This window comes from Panthera pardus, unplaced genomic scaffold, assembly GCF_024362965.1.
Source record: "Panthera pardus isolate Hobbes unplaced genomic scaffold, ASM2436296v1 HiC_scaffold_10, whole genome shotgun sequence".
NCBI classification, from domain to species: domain Eukaryota; kingdom Metazoa; phylum Chordata; class Mammalia; order Carnivora; family Felidae; genus Panthera; species Panthera pardus.
The window spans coordinates 50,758,270-50,777,626 of record NW_026526655.1 but is presented as its reverse complement, the minus strand read 5'-3'; the positions used below and the strand labels follow the sequence as shown (position 1 = coordinate 50,777,626).

General features: G+C 35.1%; 2 protein-coding genes across 6 annotated transcripts in view; one reads left to right on the top strand and one right to left on the bottom strand.

Moving 5' to 3' along the window:
* Positions 1-19,357, bottom strand: part of NCKAP1 (NCK associated protein 1) — a 108,810-nt gene that overhangs the window by 63,389 nt on the left and 26,064 nt on the right. For 3 of the 5 annotated variants that reach the window (XM_019461387.2, XM_019461436.2, XM_019461414.2), the window contains 6 exons: positions 6,735-6,827; positions 6,485-6,541; positions 5,359-5,501; positions 5,185-5,275; positions 2,609-2,746; positions 1,434-1,482 (listed from right to left, as the gene is read on the bottom strand). In XM_019461387.2, coding sequence (XP_019316932.1) covers positions 1,434-1,482; positions 2,609-2,746; positions 5,185-5,275; positions 5,359-5,501; positions 6,485-6,541; positions 6,735-6,827 — 571 coding nt within the window. The remainder of the gene's footprint in view (positions 1-1,433; positions 1,483-2,608; positions 2,747-5,184; positions 5,276-5,358; positions 5,502-6,484; positions 6,542-6,734; positions 6,828-19,357) is intronic. The other 2 variants (XM_019461406.2, XM_019461430.2) reach the window with 1 other exon arrangement.
* LOC109274141 (60S ribosomal protein L39-like) lies at positions 12,947-13,316 on the top strand. The gene has a single exon (XM_053907151.1). The coding sequence runs from the start codon at positions 12,975-12,977 to the stop codon at positions 13,128-13,130; it is 156 nt and encodes a 51-aa protein (XP_053763126.1). The 5' UTR covers positions 12,947-12,974; the 3' UTR covers positions 13,131-13,316.

Genomic DNA, 19,357 nt, shown 5'->3' with positions numbered 1-19,357 from the left:
TCAAAATGACAAGTGCAGAGTTTAAGGTAATTCTTAACTTCTATATTAACTCTACTCATGGCTCAAACACATGAAGGCAGCAAACTTCAGAGTAAACCTTCCTTACTTGGGCAACTATGATTATCCCAAATCTGCCTCTATGTCCCTACATTCCTTCTTAGGGTAGCCTGCCTTCTGACCCACCTCCCTCTCATCATACAGAGCCCTGTAATCAGCATTCCTAAAGACTAGGGGAACTAGTGCTATTAACTCTAGGTCATCATGCTACCTAACTCTACTAATCACCTCTGTTCTACAGCCAAACTTCCATAAACATGAACAACCAAGGATCACGATACATTTAAGCAAAATTAATACTTTGAAAACTGTGTTTTGATCAAGTAAGAGACTAAAGGATGAAAATCTTAACTATTGTTACAGAAGAAAATAGAGTATCACAAAAATGATCAATGTAAAATATATAATTAATAAAAATGGCTAGGGACAGGGAGTTATGTGCTAAATTCCTCCTCTTTCATACTAATAACAGTGCTATTCAAAGTGCCAGGGCATAATGAGATTGAGTAAAGAAACTAACAGTATTTAGAAACTCTCATAAAAATCTGACTTTGATTTGTGAGTAGAAACCTAAAAACAATGTTAGATTAAACTGAATTTAATAATTAAAAATGTGGGCTTTTGCATCTTTATTAATTTCTGGTAATTCTAATAATTCAATTTTTTTGAATTTTATAGAAGTATCAATGCAAAAAAATTTTTTTAAAAACTGGTCCTTCACTATAGTTTGAGATATACTATAATAAAAAAAAAAATCAATAAATAAATCTTAAAGGTTAATAAACCAAGAAACAAGACCTATAAGAACTAAGAAACAAAAACTGCTCAAAATTATTCCCACATGCTACTGGACCTGGGGGCGGTAGAAGCAATTATAGTAACTCTCATTCTATATTGTATCTATATGTTACTGTGTCTATTTCCCCTATGGTTTGTGAACGTCCCAGGGGCACAACTAGTAATTTCATCTTCCAATGCATTTAACTGCCAACGATGAGTCATTATTATATGTACAGAAGTAAACTAAAACCAAAAACCTTAGCTAAATAAACATGACATTTTAAAAAATCATTAAAAACAAAATAAAAATGTAGTTTTGACAGTCATACTGAGAGGCAATATAATGTACCATGAGCCTTGGCATTAGCCTAGGTTCTCATTTTGTCTTTGTCACTTATTAGCTACGTAGACTAAGCTTTAGATTCCTCGACTATAAAACAGACTATCTTGACAGGGTCAGTACGAGAACTGAATGAGGTAATACACAGAAATGGCTTAGGACAGTGCTTGGCACAGAAGTAATCCATATTACCTGTTATTTTTCTCTAAAACTTAAAACCTGAGAGATAGTTATGAAACTAATTGATTTTACTTACAGATAATCCATTTTTCCATTGCATCCAAAGAGAGATATTCACAAGGCATCTTAAAAAGAGAAAATATATACCTGTGATTAGAAGAAATTCTAAAAAAACAAATCCTATGCTAAGTCACTCTCTTTCTCTTCCTCCTAAAAACTCTTACTGCTCAATTCTTGGCTCAAATACCACCATGACGTATTTAAAAAGCTGGATAAAAGTTTTATAACTTATTATTTAAACTTGCAGTCCATAAAGGACAGTAAGAGCTGTGCCCCTTTCACATTTACATTCCCTGAAACCTCCCTTAAAATAATACTGTTGCTAAATTGTCTTCAATCTGATAAAAGACAACTTCAAATTTCCCAAGTCTATTTCAGAGCTTGTAGTATTCCAAGAGATAATATTTAATCAATTTAAAAAAGATTTAGGTACATGGGTACTTACTATCTCACCCCAATCAGTAATTTTGTGTATTCTCCATCTGCATAACATCTATTTTTATACATACAGAGAACAGATTGAAAACACAGTTGACCCTTGAACAACAGGAGGATTAGGAATGCCAACACCCTGCTCCCCATGCAGCTGAAAATTTGCCTAACACTCCTGACTTCCAAAAATTTAAATACTAATAGCTTACTGTTGACCAGAAGCCTTACCAATGACAAAGTCAATTAATATATATTTTGTAAGTTACACGTATTATATAATGTATTCTTACAATAAAGTAAGCTAGAGAAAATATTAAGAAAATCTTAAGAGAAAATACATTTACAGTACAATACTGTATTTATCAAAAAATACACGTGTAAGTGAACTCACACAGTTCAAACCAATGTTGTTTAAGGGTCAACTATATAAAACAATATAATGATTTTGGTGAGGATTTAAGGTGATTTGTATTTCCTTCTTTACAATTTTCTGCATTTTCCAAATTTTCTACTATAACAGAACAAAACAGACATTTAAATATTGAAAATACTTACATTACTAATTGTATTAACTGAGCATCAGATTTTAGAAATAAAAAAACTCAATAGTACAACTTAATTACTGGACATTTTACAATAAACTTCACTGACAGGCTAACATCAATCAGAAGAAAAATCACAACAGTACTGCATTAGCTGATATTTTTTTAAAAATCAACTTTACTATTTTTATTCAAAAAGGGAAAAACAGAACCATACGGTGTCAGACTGTGCAGGATTAAGCATTGTACTGGGTGCACTGATGAGACTCAATAGTTGGGCATTTCTCCACTGGTCAGCTGAAAGATTCCTTCGAGGATACACCATCTGAAGAGAAATTAGTGCATCTGAAAGAGACTAATTAAAATAGGAAAAAAGGAAGTTAAGGAACAAAGACTTTTTATTTTTCCATTTAAATTTCAGCTACAAGTGCCGTGTGTTTCTAACTGTACCATCCTAAAACAACAAAGCCTAATTACAACTATGCTCCATATAGTATCTAAGGTGGGTCTGGCTACCACCTCTAGAATTTTTTTTAATTTCATAAAAACTACATAGATTCTGTATTCCTGGGCAAGAGCTCAGCTCAGGAAATCATGTTAGTTCCTTAAAAGTTACAATGTTTGGCAATCTTGGGATCTTTATTTCAAAAGGGGTAGTAGGCACATTCTTTTGTGCATCATTTTCTATTCTAATAGTTCTTTGAAAAAACACATTAGGGTTATAGGACTGTTAATAGAGCTCAACAAATTTCATATTTCTCCGAAGATTTCTTTACAAAAAAAAAATGTGCTCTATCTTAATAAATTACTTAACTTCTATTTGTCATTTGGTCTGTTAATTATAGCTTTATCATCAAGATATTTAATGTTTCTTCTCATCTGCTTCTTACTTGCTTTTAACTGTCCTTTGCTATTCATCTTTGCTTCCTAGAATCTCTGTATAAGAGTGAACATCTGAGTGCACATGAATTACCATGGAATTTGTTCAAAAATCAGAATCCAGAGTTCTACCTGAAACTTAGTAAACCAGAACCTCTGGGAGTAGACCCCAGGAATCTGTATTTTTATTATACTCTACCAAGTGATTATGAATGTTTTTAAAATTAATTTTAACAAATCCTAGCAAATACACGATAGACTTTGTATCTAAACCTGAGATATCATGGAACATCAGAAAAATTGTGATTAGGAAATAAAGGGTCTAATCCAAATGGATAATTCTCCTGAAGCAATTATTAATAGTCTAGTATATGCAAATGACTATGGAGAACTTAAAAAGACATGCAAGAGTCTTAAGGAAATTTTCATCACTTAAGTGGGAAAAGAACCAAATCTGAATTGGGTAAATAAAAACTTGGCCGTACGTGATTGGCAAAAAGTCAGAAATGAATGTATAGAGAAAACAGAGAGGAGTAGGGAAGACAGTTCCAGGTGAGGAAAAAGCAATACCCAAATCAGAGACAAATGACTGTGGTATGCTCAGCACTCTGAGGAATCCTGACACCTCCATCTGCAATGCTGATTTTTACTTCAAAACTGATGCCATCCACTGGCCTCTTTCAAACTAATGATCCAACTAACTTCAAAACAATAACCTATATAAATTTGTGGGTATAATACAGCTAAACAAAGAAATTAAACTACAAACACATCTTCTGTAAACACATCTTCAGAATTTTTACTGGAGTAAAAAAATTGAAGGAAAATTCTTGGAGTTAACTGTGGGTCAAAAAAAAAGCACAGATTTAGAGAAAATAGTGTATTATTAAAATGTTTAACTCTCATGACTCAAAGAGAATGAACCAAGATTCTAAAATCTTGGGATTTAGCTCTGGTTTTGCCCCAATTGCTGCTAAATGACTTATTGTGTCACTTCTCCAGTTCTCAATTTTTATCTGTAATAGGATGTATGAGATACCTCTAAATTTCCTTGATGTGCATATAAACTATGGTTCTTTGAATCAGCCCTACTGCAAACAAACCATAATGGCAAGACTCCCTTGAACCAAAATTGTTTCACTAAAACTACTTTTTTATATATTGTAAAAGACATTCAAAATTATTTTCACAAAGCTCTTATAGTTTTTCTTAAGATTTATTAATAACCTAGTTAAAATTTATCAAATACTATGTATCTAAATACTTTTTATGAAGTAATTCATTTAATCCTCATAACAACCATATGAGGGAGATATTATTTCTCTATTTTTACAGATAAGAAAATGGATACAGGGAAGATGGTTAAGGAATGTGCCCAATATTACACACTCAGTAATTGGCAGAGTTGGGATCAGAACCCAGGTAGTCTGGTATCAGAGCAGACATTCCCAAATACTAAACTTCACTACCTCTATACCCTATACTGAATCTAAAATCTATAATGGAGGTGACTGGGTGGCTCAGTTAAGCATCCGACTCCCGATTACAGCTCAGGTCATGATTTCACGATTTGTGAATCTGAGCCCCATGTCAGGCTCTGTGCTAACATCGCAGAGCCTGTTTGGGATTCTGTCCCCCTCTCTTTCTGCCCCTCCCCTGCCTGCTCTCTGTCTCTCAAAACAAATAAAAATAAACTTAAAAAAAAATAAAAATAAAAATTATACTGGATCAATATATTCCTGAGTTTCCATGTACTATTTGGAATCTAATGAGTTCTCTGGTTCACAATTAGATAATACCATACACAGCTATTATTCGCATCCCATTATGTTTTTCATAAAGAAGTTTATCTCACTATCCACCCTTATACTATTTCATATGCCTATTAAAAGCAATCTAAAAACCAGGTCCTACCTTGCTGTGGGGTACAAATTCTTCCATCATTTTTTTTAATGGGTTTTCATAATCCACAATCATCTGACCAAGGCGTGGGTATTCTCGGTCACTTAAAATAGACATATCAAATTTCAGTGAGTTGTTAGCCATCAAACTGAGAATGTCACAAAGCTCTGTATAATGCAGGTCTACCTGGCTCCATGGGTCATTTCATGAGCATAGTTGTATAATCCAATGATTGCCTTCCTTTCTTCAATTCGAGACAGCAGTATCATTAGTGTTGTATAGGTTATAATCAAATCTAAGTAGTTCTTTGTTAAATCAAAGTTTACAGTCTAGAAAACAAAAATCAAGTTTAACCTCTTATTTTGTAAACTTTAAGACACACACACGCACACACACAATCTTCATGGCAGCTACTAAAAGTCAATAATTTTCTTTAGTTATTTATTTTATCCCTGCTTCTAAAATTCTAATTCCTTTCACCAAAAACATACCTAAAATTTAAGTTACAGGTAACAGTTTCATGTTGGTGACACAATTTTATGGATGACAAAAAGCTTGTTATTGCTTTAACTGGTAAATAATTTAAAAGGATAAATAAAACCAGAATAAGAAGAAATATGGAGCCAATCTCACTAAGCAAGAAAAAGGAGTACTAAATAAAAAAGTAATGGAAGTCATTTAGTAGTAAATTGTCAATGGAGGCGTTTTTCACTCTGACTTCCTGTATCTAGAAATTGTCGTACCTAAGATTCTATCAAGTATGCCTTTTACAGAGAAAAGTATTATTCACTTAACTTTTTTAAATTGCAATTACTAAAATAAAATACTAAAATTAACAACTATTTTCCAATACACTCAAGATTTATACTCAGTGACAATGAAATAAGTAAAAATAGAAAATACATTATAACTCCTTACCTTTAAAAAGTGCTACAAAATACGTCAAATTAACAATGCTAAAACTCGACATACTAGTCATGTAAATTTTCTCTAAAGAAAAACATTTAGTCACCTTAGTTATATTAGAAACTAACAGAGGAGCACCTGGGTGGCTCCTTCAGTTCAACGTCCAACTTTGGCTCAGGTGACGACCTCACAGTTCATGGGTTTCCAGCCCTGCGTCAGGCTCCATGCTGACAGCTCAGAGCCTGGAGCCTGCTTCAGATTCTGTATCTCCCTCTCTCTCTGCCCCTCCCCCACTCATGCCCAGTCTCTCTGTGTCTCTCAAAAATGAATAAAAACGTTAAAAGAAAAAAAAAAGAAAAGAAACTACCAGGAGAGAATCAGGAGTTTTTCTGAAAATAATACTTACGATATCAAAGAAGACTTGGCAAACATCAATAGTGTTCAGCAATTCACAAACATGGTCCTGAAAATAAAAGCTTATGTTAATTTTCTACCTAGGTAAATAATACTAAATTTAGAAAACATACAAATAAAATATATTTTAAATTGTAGTTGCAAAAGAATTCTTATTATCTACAAGTGACAAAGCAATTTATACAATTAATAAACATCAATCTACTTCTGAAATATTAAACCTTATATATTAAAATACATACCTTAAATTCCATAACATCTACAAATGTAAAGTAGTATAATGCCAGATTTTTCAGAATCTCTGATTTTTCTTTCTGTAGCTGTGCAAGCTGTTGCTGTAAAAAAACAAAATTAGAATGCATTTTTCATTCAGAACAAAAATATTTAATTTTACTACAAACTATCTTCTTTTATGATTGCTATATGGAAGCACAAGCTCTTAGAACAGTATCTCTAGATGATTAAGGCTTTTTAAAAAAAACCAAAATACTTGACATAGCAACTGCTAATAGTGATCAGCAACTGACAGTGTGAGGCTATAAAACCAATCAAAGCAGATTAGTACCAAACTGCACTACTATTAAGGAAAACTGGAAAATGTTAGGGAAAGGTATCAAATGAACTCTTTAAAAAAAATTAAAAACAACTCATGAGAGCATGATCACATTACCAGAAGTAAGAGGAAAAAAAAGGATGATAAACACTGTGACTTACACTACAAAAAAACAATATGCTTTATAAATTTGGAACTTACCAAAAAGAACATCCAGGCAAAGCCACGTTAAGCATGCAAAATAAAATGTAGATACAAACATAAAATACAGTAACGGTTCCCTGACCAGATCCACAAAACACAATAATACATTAAACAAAAGCAAAAAACCACAACAACAAAAAAAGAAATGAGAAAGAAGCAAAACTAGAGTTAAGACACTGGTAAACATGAAAGAGGGAAACGTGAATATAAAAGATAAATATTATCCAATCAACTGCATTATTAAATTTAAAAAGCCCTAGGTTTTCTTTTCAAAACTATAAGTTCTGGAAGAATCCAGCCATATTTAACATCCTGTACCATAAGACTGACAGAATTCCAATAAACCTTCAAGAACCTTGATACTCTCAGTGTAGTCCACAGAAGAGCAACTCCACATCATTTAGGAGCTGATTAGAAAAGCAGAATCTCAGGCCCAAGGAAGATCTACTGAATGAGAATTTGCCTTTTAACAAAATACCCAGGTGATCTGAATGCACACTAAATGTCTGAGAATCACTTGTCTAGAATGTGAGAAAACTAGAATACGGAAAAGTGGTTTGAAGTAACAAAATTGCTGTCAAAGTCCACATAATTTTGAGGCCCTCATACAGTTCTTACTTATACAGGAGAGTTGGGGGAAGAGGTGCCCCTCTACATAATTGTACTGAACCATTATGATAAGCCAGAAAATTTACAGCAGTGAGTGCAACATCAAGGGAAAATTCAAAAAAAAAATTATGACAAGACAGTTTAAAATAGCAAGTATAGCAGTCTAGTAGACCCATCTAATATAGGGTAAACTACCCTAAAGACTGCAGTCCCTGAAGACGTTTAAAGAATTATGTCTAGAAAATGTGTAAATGAAGTACCTCATTACTTCCTCATAATGCCAGACATATTAAAGTGTATACTTACAGTGATGTGTAACTGGTTTTAGCTTTATCTATGAGTAACTGACTTTCTTTTCTTTTTTTTTTTTTTTAATTTTTTTTCAACGTTTTTTATTTATTTTGGGGACAGAGAGAGACAGAGCATGAATGGGGGAGGGGCAGAGAGAGAGGGAGACACAGAATCGGAAACAGGCTCCAGGCTCCGAGCCATCAGCCCAGAGCCTGACGCGGGGCTCGAACTCACAGACCGCGAGATCGTGACCTGGCTGAAGTTGGACGCTTAACCGACTGCGCCACCCAGGCGCCCCAACTGACTTTATTTTCAACAATGTATCTGTTTCAAAACACTTCCATGTTTATATGCACATTTTTAATCATTACCACTCATCAAGCAGATACTTATACAAAAATGACTATTTTCTGGGGGTGTCAAGTGGACAAAATGGGTGAAGGGGAGTGGGAGACACAGGCTTCCAGTTATGGAATGAGTAAGTTAGGGGAATAAAAAGTATAGCATAGGGAATATTGTCAGTGGTGTTACAACAGCATTGTATGGTGACAGGTGGTAGCTACACTCGTGGTGAACGTAGTATTAACGTATAAACTTGTGGAATTACTGTTATACACCTGAAACTAATGTAACACTGTGTCAACTATACTTCAACTAAAACTAAATGAATACATTTTAAAAGATTCTATTTCCTCAGATTAGATTACCTTTACCTTTAAGTTCAACAATAAACATTTATGATTGATGACTTAGTCTTTTTTTTTTTTTTTTTTTGCTTTTCAGTACTTTAAATTTGAGTTTTGAAATATAATAGGTAAAGTACACTCATAAGAAGCAACAGTATAACTCAGTTGCTACTGGGCTTAATTATTAATAGTACCTCCTTTCAATTTCAGCATCCTAGTTTGGACCAAAAAAACAAAAGTCACCATCTCATTATGGCCTTAATGATCTTTTACACACATTTTATTTTACATATTAAGAACGTAATGCCCACAGAATGTAAAAGAACTGTCCTTTCTACCATTCTGTATGGTCACCACCTCCCTTTTTAGTAATAAAATCTCATTATGGTCTAAATTTCTCATTCAACTTTATTTCCCCCAAACCATATGTAACTAGCCTCTAGAGTGACTAAAAACATTCACTCCACTAACAAATGTCTGAATTCAAAACAGTCAAGTTTTCAAGGCCTTACACAATTTGATTCTAAATAAAATTTACCTTCCCAATCTAAAATTTCCCCTACATTCATTCATACACAGTACCTAAAACAAACTATTCCCTATTTTCTATACACATCTCATATTTGTTTCCTCTACTGAGATGTCCAAATCCTACTATCCCCAAACTACTCAGTTTAAATGTTAACCTATCTTCAAAAACCATGCCTGATTAAACTTGTTCCCTGAATGCAAGTATTAGCTCTCTCTTCTAAATGTGTATAATTTCTAACAGTATCATTTTCTACCCTGTATCACAGCTTTCTCCAGCACTATAAGACAGTGTACCAAACTCATTTTTTTCAATCTCCACAGCCCGTATCACATTGCTCTGAACATAAAAAAGTATCCAACATAAACATCTATCAGAGGAGAGATTATGACAAATTTAAAAGGTTTTTATGTCAATGACAGATGACAAATTTTGCTAGAAAGCCTACCTCTTATTGAACAACCAAGACTAACTGACTTAACCATTAGAGCCTAATACTCTCTCATCATTAGCCAAAATAATGTACATGAGAACATCTGACAGTTCCTGGCACCCAGAAGCTACTCATTCAATATTAGATAAATGGCAAAGGAGGCTAAACAAACCATTTCTTCAAAACAAAAGAAAAGCTATTTTAAATAATGTCAATACTACTCATAGTACTTCTAGTAAGAGCTGGTATTACATGAGCACACACTCCTTGCCAGGCATTGTTCCAAATACTCTACAAGTATCTCACTCAGTCGTCCCAATTATATTCCCTATTTAATGACAATAAATTCCATAAAGTTCTGTATGAAAGAGATCAATTATAACAACAAAGAACAAAAGTGTCTACAACTTTAAGACTTCAACCACAAAAAAAGAATGGTACCTTTTAGTTCTTAAAGTGAAAGAGAATTAAATACTAAATGTATTTAATTTTAGGTTCATCATCTCATTGTTTTATAGTAAACAAAAAGCAGGAAATAGCTAAACAACATAAATCAATAATAAATTGTTTGATGTAACAGAACAGAATTAGAAAAGTGTAATTCTGAGAACTGATTCTATTCATTAATACTTTAAAAGCATATTTTGGATACTTAGATTAACTATATACATTAGCAAAATATTTGTACAATGCTTTCACTAAATTTCAAACCATGGATCCTTATTCTTAACATTCAAAGTAAAAAATATGTAAAAACCAAAAACAAACAGGAAAAACATTAGCAACGCAGATCGTAAGAACATCGTATCTTTGCACTGAAAAATGTTGGTTATCAATCTTTGTCAAATTAAGAAGCATTTTACAAACAAAATAAGTATCTAAAAAATTCACTGAAATGTAGTATTTACTAGTTTTTACTCTTTCAAAGAAAAATTACTGGCAAATTACAATAAAGAACCAATGCCTAAGATGGCAACTCACTGATTTTCAAAGAAATGTGGCTATAGTTCTTTATTCACCTATTTCAAGTATTATGTTCTTTCATTGTCAAAACTGCTTATGCATAATAAACTATTTTTCTTGATCTAAATTATGCTAGTATTTTGTTCCTTTTAAAAACCAAGTACAGTATGGAACCCAAATAGCCAAAGCAATCCTGAAAAAAAAAAACCAAAGCTGGAGGCATCACAAGTCTGGACTTCAAGCTGTATTACAAAGGTGTAATCATCAAGACAGTATGGTACTGGCACAAAAACAGAAACATAGATCAATGGAACAGAATAGAGAACCAAGAAATGGACACACAACTATATAGTTAACTAATCTTTGACAAAGCAGGAAAGAATATCCAATGGAAAAAAGACAAGTCTCTTCAGCAAATGGTGGTGGGAAAACTGGACAGCGACATGCAAAAGAATGAACCTGGACCACTTCCTTATACCATACAGAAATGTATACTCAAAATGGATGAAAGACCTAAATGTAAGACAGGAAACCATGAAAATCCTAGAGGAGAAAACAGGCAGCAATCTCTTTGACCTCAGCTGCAGCAACTTCTTACTCAACCTATCTCCAGAGGAAAGGGAAACAAAAGCAAACATGAACTATTGGGACCTCAAGATAAAAAGCTTCTGCACAGCAAAAGAAACAATCAACAAAACTAAAAGGCAACCAATGGAATGGGAGAAAATGTCAGATAAAGGGTTAGTATCCAAAATCTATAAAGAACTTATCAAACTCAACACCCAAAAAACAAATAATCCAGTGAAGACATGAGCGAAAGACATGAACAGGCACTTTTCCAAAGAAGACATTCAGATGGCTAACAGACATGTGAAAAGATGCCCAACATCACTCATCATCAGGGAAATACAAATCAAAACTACAATGAGATACCACCTCACATCTGTCAGAATGGCTAAAACTGACAAAACAGGAAACAAGAGATATTCACAAGGATGAGGAGAAAGGGGACCCTTTTGCATTGCTGGTTGAAATGCAAACTGGGACAGCCACTCTGGAAACAGTATGGATGTTCCTCAAAAATTTAAAACCGGAATTACCGTACAACCCAGCAATTGCTCTACTAGGTATTTATCCAAAGGATACAAAAATGCTGATTCAAAGGGGCACATGCATCCCAATGTTTATAGCAGCACTATCAACAAAAGCCAAAGTATGAAAAGAGCCCAAATATCCATCGACTGATGAATGGATAAAGATGTGTACACATAAACACACACACACACACACACACACACACACACACACACACACGGGAATATTACTCAGTGATCAAAAAGAATGAAATCTTGCCATTTGCAACAGCGTGAATGGAACGAGAGTGTATTATGCTAAGTGAAATAAGTCAGTCCGAGAAAGACAAATATATTTCACTCAAATGTAGAATTTAAGAAATAAAACAGATGAACATAGGGGAAGGAAAGGAAAAATAAGATAAAAAGAGAGAGAAAGGCAAACCATAATAGACTCTTAAAAACAGAACAGGGTTGCTGGAGGGGTGTTGGGTGGGGGATGGGCTAAATGCATGATGGGCATTAAGGAGGGCACTTGTTGGGATGAGCACTGGGTGTTATATGTAAGTGATGAATCACTAAATTCTACTCCTGAAATCATTCTTACACTATATGTTAACTTGGATTTAAACCAAATTTAAAAAATAAAAATGCAAATTCAAAAACAAAACAGTAATAACCAAGTACAGAAGTTTGGTCTCAGAAAAAGCTTTGTTCAGTTTCTTAATATGATATTCTAAACCACACTTTTAAAAATATGAGTCCTGAGAAGGTATTTGGGTAAACCTCTAATGAAAGGAACTGTCAGCTACCACCCTTTGTCATTAACTCTCATCTAGACCACTACACTAGCCTCCAAACTGCTCTCCAAACTTCATCTTTGACTTCTTTAGCCTCACTCAGTAGCTGTCATACAGGTCTTTCTCCTCTGTTCATCAAATTCATCAAGCTTGGTCCCACCTCAGAGCCTCTGCACTTCCTTTCTCAAGTCTGGGATGTTTTTGCCACTTGTTTGCATAGCTCACTCCCTCACTTCTCTTCAGAGAAGCCACTGTTAAGCACTCTTATCTAAAATAGTCTCCTTTTGCTTTTTTTCCCTCTTCTATGCCATCCTTGTGTGTGCTGCTGGCCACTTCTCGCCATGTCTTCTCACAAGACTTTCAGGATCAAGCGATTCCTTGCCAAGAAACAAAAGCAGAATCGTCCCATTCCCCCGTGGGTTCAGATGAAAACTGGTAATAAAATCAGATACAACTCCAAGAGGCAGAATTGGAGAAGAATGAAGCTGGGCCTGTAAGGGATCGAACAGGAGATGGCACACGTTTATGCTGCCTGAAAGTCAGGTGTTTCTATTCCATCCCTCCCTACTGCCTGACCAGTAGATCTGTTTTATCAGGAAATTGACTTTTCTCTGTTACGATGCTTCTGCACCTGTAGGTTGGTTCAGTAATAAACATGTGAGACCTTTTGGTTCAAAAAAAAAGTCTCCTTTTGGGGCTCATGAGTGGCTCAGTTGGTTAAGCATCTGACTCTCGATCTTGACTCAGGTCATGATCTCGCAGTTCATGAGCGGAGTCCCACATTGGGCTCTGCACTGACAGTGTGGAGCCTGCTTGGAATTCTCTGTCTCTGTCTCTCTCTCTCTCTCTCTCTCTGTCCCTACCCCACTCGTGTTCTCTCTCTCTCTCTAAATAAGCTTAAAAATTTTTTTTAAATAATAAACGTAAAAATAAAATAAAATAGTCTCCTTTCCTCCTTGCTCTTTAACTGCTTATCCTGCTTTTTATTTCTTCCTACCACTTATCACCAAATCAAAGTATGTGTTTATTTCCATTAATTGTTTGTTATCTAAAAACCCAACTTGAATTCAAATCCACGAGAGCAAGAAGGTTTGTAACACTCTCTGCTATATCTCCAACATCAAGAATACCAGCACATAGTAGGATGTAAAATTAATCTATCAATTAATTTCCAATCATCAAGATTCTCAATGTAAAAATCATAAAGTCAATTTTTAAATTGCATTGCTGATTATAAATGAATGCAATATCAGGTACCAACTCATGTCTCAAATGAGTTTATGTATCCTAACACAGACTGGTGATTTAATCCCTGGAATAAATCCCCAAAGTTGGGCAAAATATTTCATTATGTCCTTACAGGATAGAAAAGTATAAAACAAGGAAACAAGAAGCGTCTAAAAAGAATGGCATATTCGATCCAATATAAGCAAATCTAAGATTACCTGAAAATCCAAATCAGCACAAAGAGTACTCATTTTACTTTTTTAAAGATTTTATTTTTAAGTAACCTCTACACCCAGCATGGGACTCAAACCTACAATGCCAAGATCAAGAGTTGCAGGTTCCACCAACTGAGCCGGCCAGGTGCCCCAAGAGTACTCATTTTAAAAAAAAGGTTCATAACATTTCGTAGGATTCTCCTTCTATCATATACAAAATGATTCCATTGGTAGTCAGTATTTCATAAATGCATTTTTCTGAGCAAAGGGTAGTAAATAAATTTCAGGGAAGTATCCTTAACACCTGCCTAGTAATTAAGCATGACTGAGTATTTAAAATTTGTTACTGAATCTAATCCTCATAAATACTCTTCAAGGTACATGTTTTTTACAGCAATAAAATATACATAATACAGAATCTACTTTAACAATTTCAGCCATTTTGAAATGTGTACTTCACACTTAAAAATATACTAACATTGTTGTACAACTATCACTCCCATCTGTGTCCAGAACATCTTATTTTTTTAAGCAGGCTTCACGCTCAGCAGAGAGCCCAGTGTGGGGCCTGAACTCACCACCCTGAGATCAAGACCTGAGCTGAGGTCAAGTCCAATGCTTAACCAACTGAGCCACCGAGGCGCCCCCCCCCCCCCCCAGAACTTTTATCTTCCCATTCCAGGTATGTTTTTATCCTCACTTTCCAGATACAGAAACAGCCATAAAGAGGGCAAAATGCCAATGAAGTCAATGAGACATCAAAGTTTAGAATACCTCTTCGATATACTTCAACATTCAAGTGTCCATACAATGATACAAAAGTAGTATAGGAACAAGCCAAGCTATAACTATTTTCTTTTCAGAAAATACTTGTATTTATTTGTAGCCTCATCAGACTATAGCTTCCAAGAACTCCTCTAATTCAACCTCCTCATTTTATATATTAAATTTTTTCAAATTTGTATTGCTAGTCATCTGTTTAAATTAATTCCAAAGAACAGAGTTTTATATTTTAAAGAACAGAAAGGCAAAGAAATTAAAGGTTTATGCATACCACTTTTGTAATAGGACTTTATTGCTCCTCCCATCAATAGTATTCTCTTTTCCCACCCTTACAATCTCAGCTGGCCTTGTGACTTGCTTTGACCAACAGAAAGCAGAAGCAATGACACTCTTAATGTGAGGCCTTGCAGCTTCTGATTTTGCTCTTTTTGGAACACTGCCCTTGAGTGCCATGTGTAAGAGGCCTCAGATATATCATGAGGAATGAAAAGTCTCAGTATCTTGCTATCTCAGTTAGGCCCACCCCCCAGCCAACCCACCAGCTACATGTAGTTGTGACATAAGGCTGGTGAGACAAACACAAGAACTGCCCAGTGAACCCACAGAATAAGAAATAAGTTGTTGTTTTAAGCTAATATTTGGGGTCATCTGTTATATAGTACTAAGTAACTGAAACAAAGACTAATAAGTAACACAAATTAAAACAATCTCTATTTCACCACCTGTGCACCTTAAGTTGCACCTGAAAAGACCCTGAAAGTTTAAGATTTCTGGTTACAGGACGGTCAAATTAATACAAACTCGTGAAACTACTGTAATTTTATCATTAGTACTAGAAAAATCACTAATTATAGGTCCTAGAGTAAAGAGAGGTTGGTGTAACATATTTATATAAAAGGTAGTATACTGTGTTAATGATAATGTAATTTTTATATAATGGCACCATTTTCCAATACAAATGAAGCTAGTTCCTCACATTCATTTTTAATAATTTTTATTTTTCTAATATGTGATTACCTTGCTTTCATAACCTGGGCACTGAAAAAAATCAAGCTTTTCTTACAGATTAGATGTCAACATTATAATCAATAATTATGCCGAACTATTTATGTCAAGATGGCCCCAGGTGCTACTGACATATCAAGGTAATAAGTCAACATTAAACTGTCCTTGATGGTTATACTTTTTTACTTTTTAAAGTTTTTATTTCTCTGGATGCCTGGGTGGCTCAGTCAGTTAATCACCCAACTTCAGCTAAGGTCATGATCTCACAGTTTCTGAATACATTTCATTTTTTCTGAAATACTTCCAGGACCACCTGGGTGGCTCAGCATCTGACTTTGGCTAAGGCCACGATCTTGTGGTTAGTGATTTCAAGCCACACATGGGGATCCATGTTGACAACATGGAGCCTGCTTGGGATTCTTTCTCTCCCCGTCTCTCTACCCCTTTCTCACTCAAGCTCACGCAAGCGTGCTCTCAAAATAAATAAATAAACTTAAAAAAAATAAAAAATAAAAAATAAAATACCACTTCTGGCTGTTGAAAATTGTTTTTCATAGCTTTATTAAGATACAGTTTATGGGGTGCCTGGGTGGCATGCTCTCTCTCTCTCAAAAATACACAAACATTTAAAAAATAAAAATATAAATCACTTAAAAAAGGTAGCTTACATAACATAAAATTCATCCATGATAAATGAACAATTAAATAATTTGCGTAAATTTAGAGTTGTGCAACCACCAACCCTATCGTTTTAGAACATTTCCATTATCCCAAGAAGTTCCCTTGTGCCTATTTACAGTTAACCTCACTCTTACCCCCATTACCCCCAGAACCAGGCAACTACTGATCTACTTTCTGTCTCAACAAATTTGCTTTTTCTAGACATTTCCTATAAAACAGAACCACACAATATGTAGCTTTTTGCATCTGACTTCTTTCACTTAGCCCAATGTTTTGGAGTTCATCAATACTACAACATCTATCAGTAGTGTGTTCCTTTTAATTGCTGAATAGTATCCCATTAAATGGATATACCACATTTTACTTACTTATTCATAAATATATTATTCATTTAGTCAACAAACATCCCAACCTATTATATTATCAGGCATCATAAGAGGAGCTGGGGATAAAACTGTGAATAAAATGATGACCTTGCCTCTAAAAGAGTATATAGTCTACTGAAGGATGTACATGTCAGTATGCAGGTAACTCTCACCTTTTTTTTTTAAGGTAAATATCCAGTTTTAAAAGCTGGTTACACCACAATTAACTTCTAGGTGCAAGGTTCAAAAATGGTGAAACACTATAATGCTTATAATACAAGACAAAGACCCTCACCAACTTGTAATAACATGAAAGAAGTTTAAAGCACACACACACATTCCTCCCCCTTCCCAGTTTGAGAAAGACCACAAGAATGGTCAGAGCTTCTAAAGGTAGTGAGGATGGTGAGGAAGATGGGGAAAGTTAAAGGATACCCTAAAATAAAGAGGGCTCCCAGGGATTATTTTTCTTACATATTGACAGTGTGGTGGCTCATGTTAAATTTCCTCAATTTGCAGGCCTGTAAAGAGGAAAAAAGTTTATGCTTAAACTCTCTTGGCTTCTTCCTGACCTTTTTGTTTATATGTTGTTCTTGGGAGATTTGGAAACAAGGTAAACTGGCACCTATGAATAACTCCCACTTAAGACCTGTAATACCCTCCTAATACCTTACACCCTCATCAATTCTTGGAACTCAGAAGCACCTCCGATCCATTTACCCTACCATTTTTTTTCCTGTCACTTGCCTTCTCATGCCATAATACCTTTTTTAACCATTTTAAGACTGAGTGGCCCATCACTGGATTACTCCCTTATCTCTTTCTCCATCATGACTGCCTGATAAAACCCACAATAAGAGAAAGCATATAGATATGCTGACTTGATCTCAACCTGAATTCATGACCATAAACCATAACTGAGTAGCAACACGACACCATTTTCACTGCCAATTTTTACTGTCAATTCATTCTCTCATTCTCAATGATTATGCCATTCCTCCTCTCTCTTAAAACACTCAATAATTCCATTTCAACTTCTGTTTCATGTTAGCCTGTGCTCTAGACTTAATACGTATACTTAGCTACTCAAAATCTCCACTCAGGTTTCTAATATTTAGACATATTTAACATATCTAATATTGAGTTGTTGAGTACTATCCCTTTTATGCCCGCGCCCACCCCAAACCTGTTCATCTTGGGTCCTTACCCAAGTAAATCTTGAGATCTGTTCAAGCCAAAATGTTGGGGTCATCTCTCATAGTCTCATGTACCCCATACCAATGGATCAGCAAATTACTGTAGACTCTATTTTCAAAATACATTTTCAGAATCTGAACATTTCATGGCTGTCTTCAAAGTAATTCAGAATCTGAACATTTCTCACCTCTACCATTCTGGCCCAAGCCACTATCAGCTCTAATCTCAATGACTGCAAATATCCTTCTCCTCAGTATGGCATTCCCTGGTCACCTTAAGTAAGTATCTCCCCACTATCACTCTGTTTTGTTCTTTTTAAAACTCATCTCTACCTGATATTACATTCATATTCTTTTTTTGTCTATCTTTATCCAATAGAACGTAAGCTCTACAAGAACTGTAATTTAATCTAGTTATTCACTGCTGGATCCCCTCTCCCATAACAGGACTATGCAGATAGCACTCAACAAATGTTTTAAATAAGTGAATGAATGATAAATGGAGGGAACTATTCATGCAGCACTTAACCTAACTTGAAAGGGCTAAAGAAAGTTTCTCTGAAATGGTGACATCCGAGGATAAACCCAAAAGGCAAGTAGAAGTTAGCCTAATGAAAGAATATGGGAGGCAAGTATTTTTCCATATAGTGAAAACAGCATAAACAAAGACCTCAAGGCTAAGGAAAGCATGGCCAATTTGTGCCATGAAAGTATACACATACTCTCCAAAAATAAAATACTCCTTAAAAAATAAGCACTTAGGGGCGTCTGGGTGGCTCAGTCAGTTAAGTGTCTGACTTTGGCTCAGGTCATGATCCCACGGTCCATGAGTTCGAGCCCCACGTTGGGCTCTGTGCTGACAGCTCAGAGCCTGCAGCCTGCTTCAGATTCTGTGTCTCCCTCTCTGTCTGCCCCTTCCCTGCTTGCACTCAGTCGGTGTCTCTCTCTCTCTTTCTCTCTCTCTCAAAAATAAACATTGGGGCGCCTGGATGGCTCAGTCGGTTGGGCGCCCGATTTCGGCTCAGGTCATATTCTCATGGTTCATGGTTTGAGCCCCACGTCAGGCTCTGTGCTGAAAGCTCAGAGCCTGGAGCCTGCTTCCGATTCTGTGTCTCCCTTTCTCTGGCCCTCCCCCGCTCACACTCTGTCTCATTCTCTGTCTCAAAAATAAACAAACATTAAAAAAATGTTGTTTAAAATAATAAATAAATGAACATTTTTTAAAAAGCACTTAAATATATTTTCCCATGTT

Bases quoted from the DNA above. Each gene is read 5' to 3' on its own strand.
- LOC109274141 (XM_053907151.1), top strand. From the start codon at position 12,975: ATGTCTTCTCACAAGACTTTCAGGATCAAGCGATTCCTTGCCAAGAAA.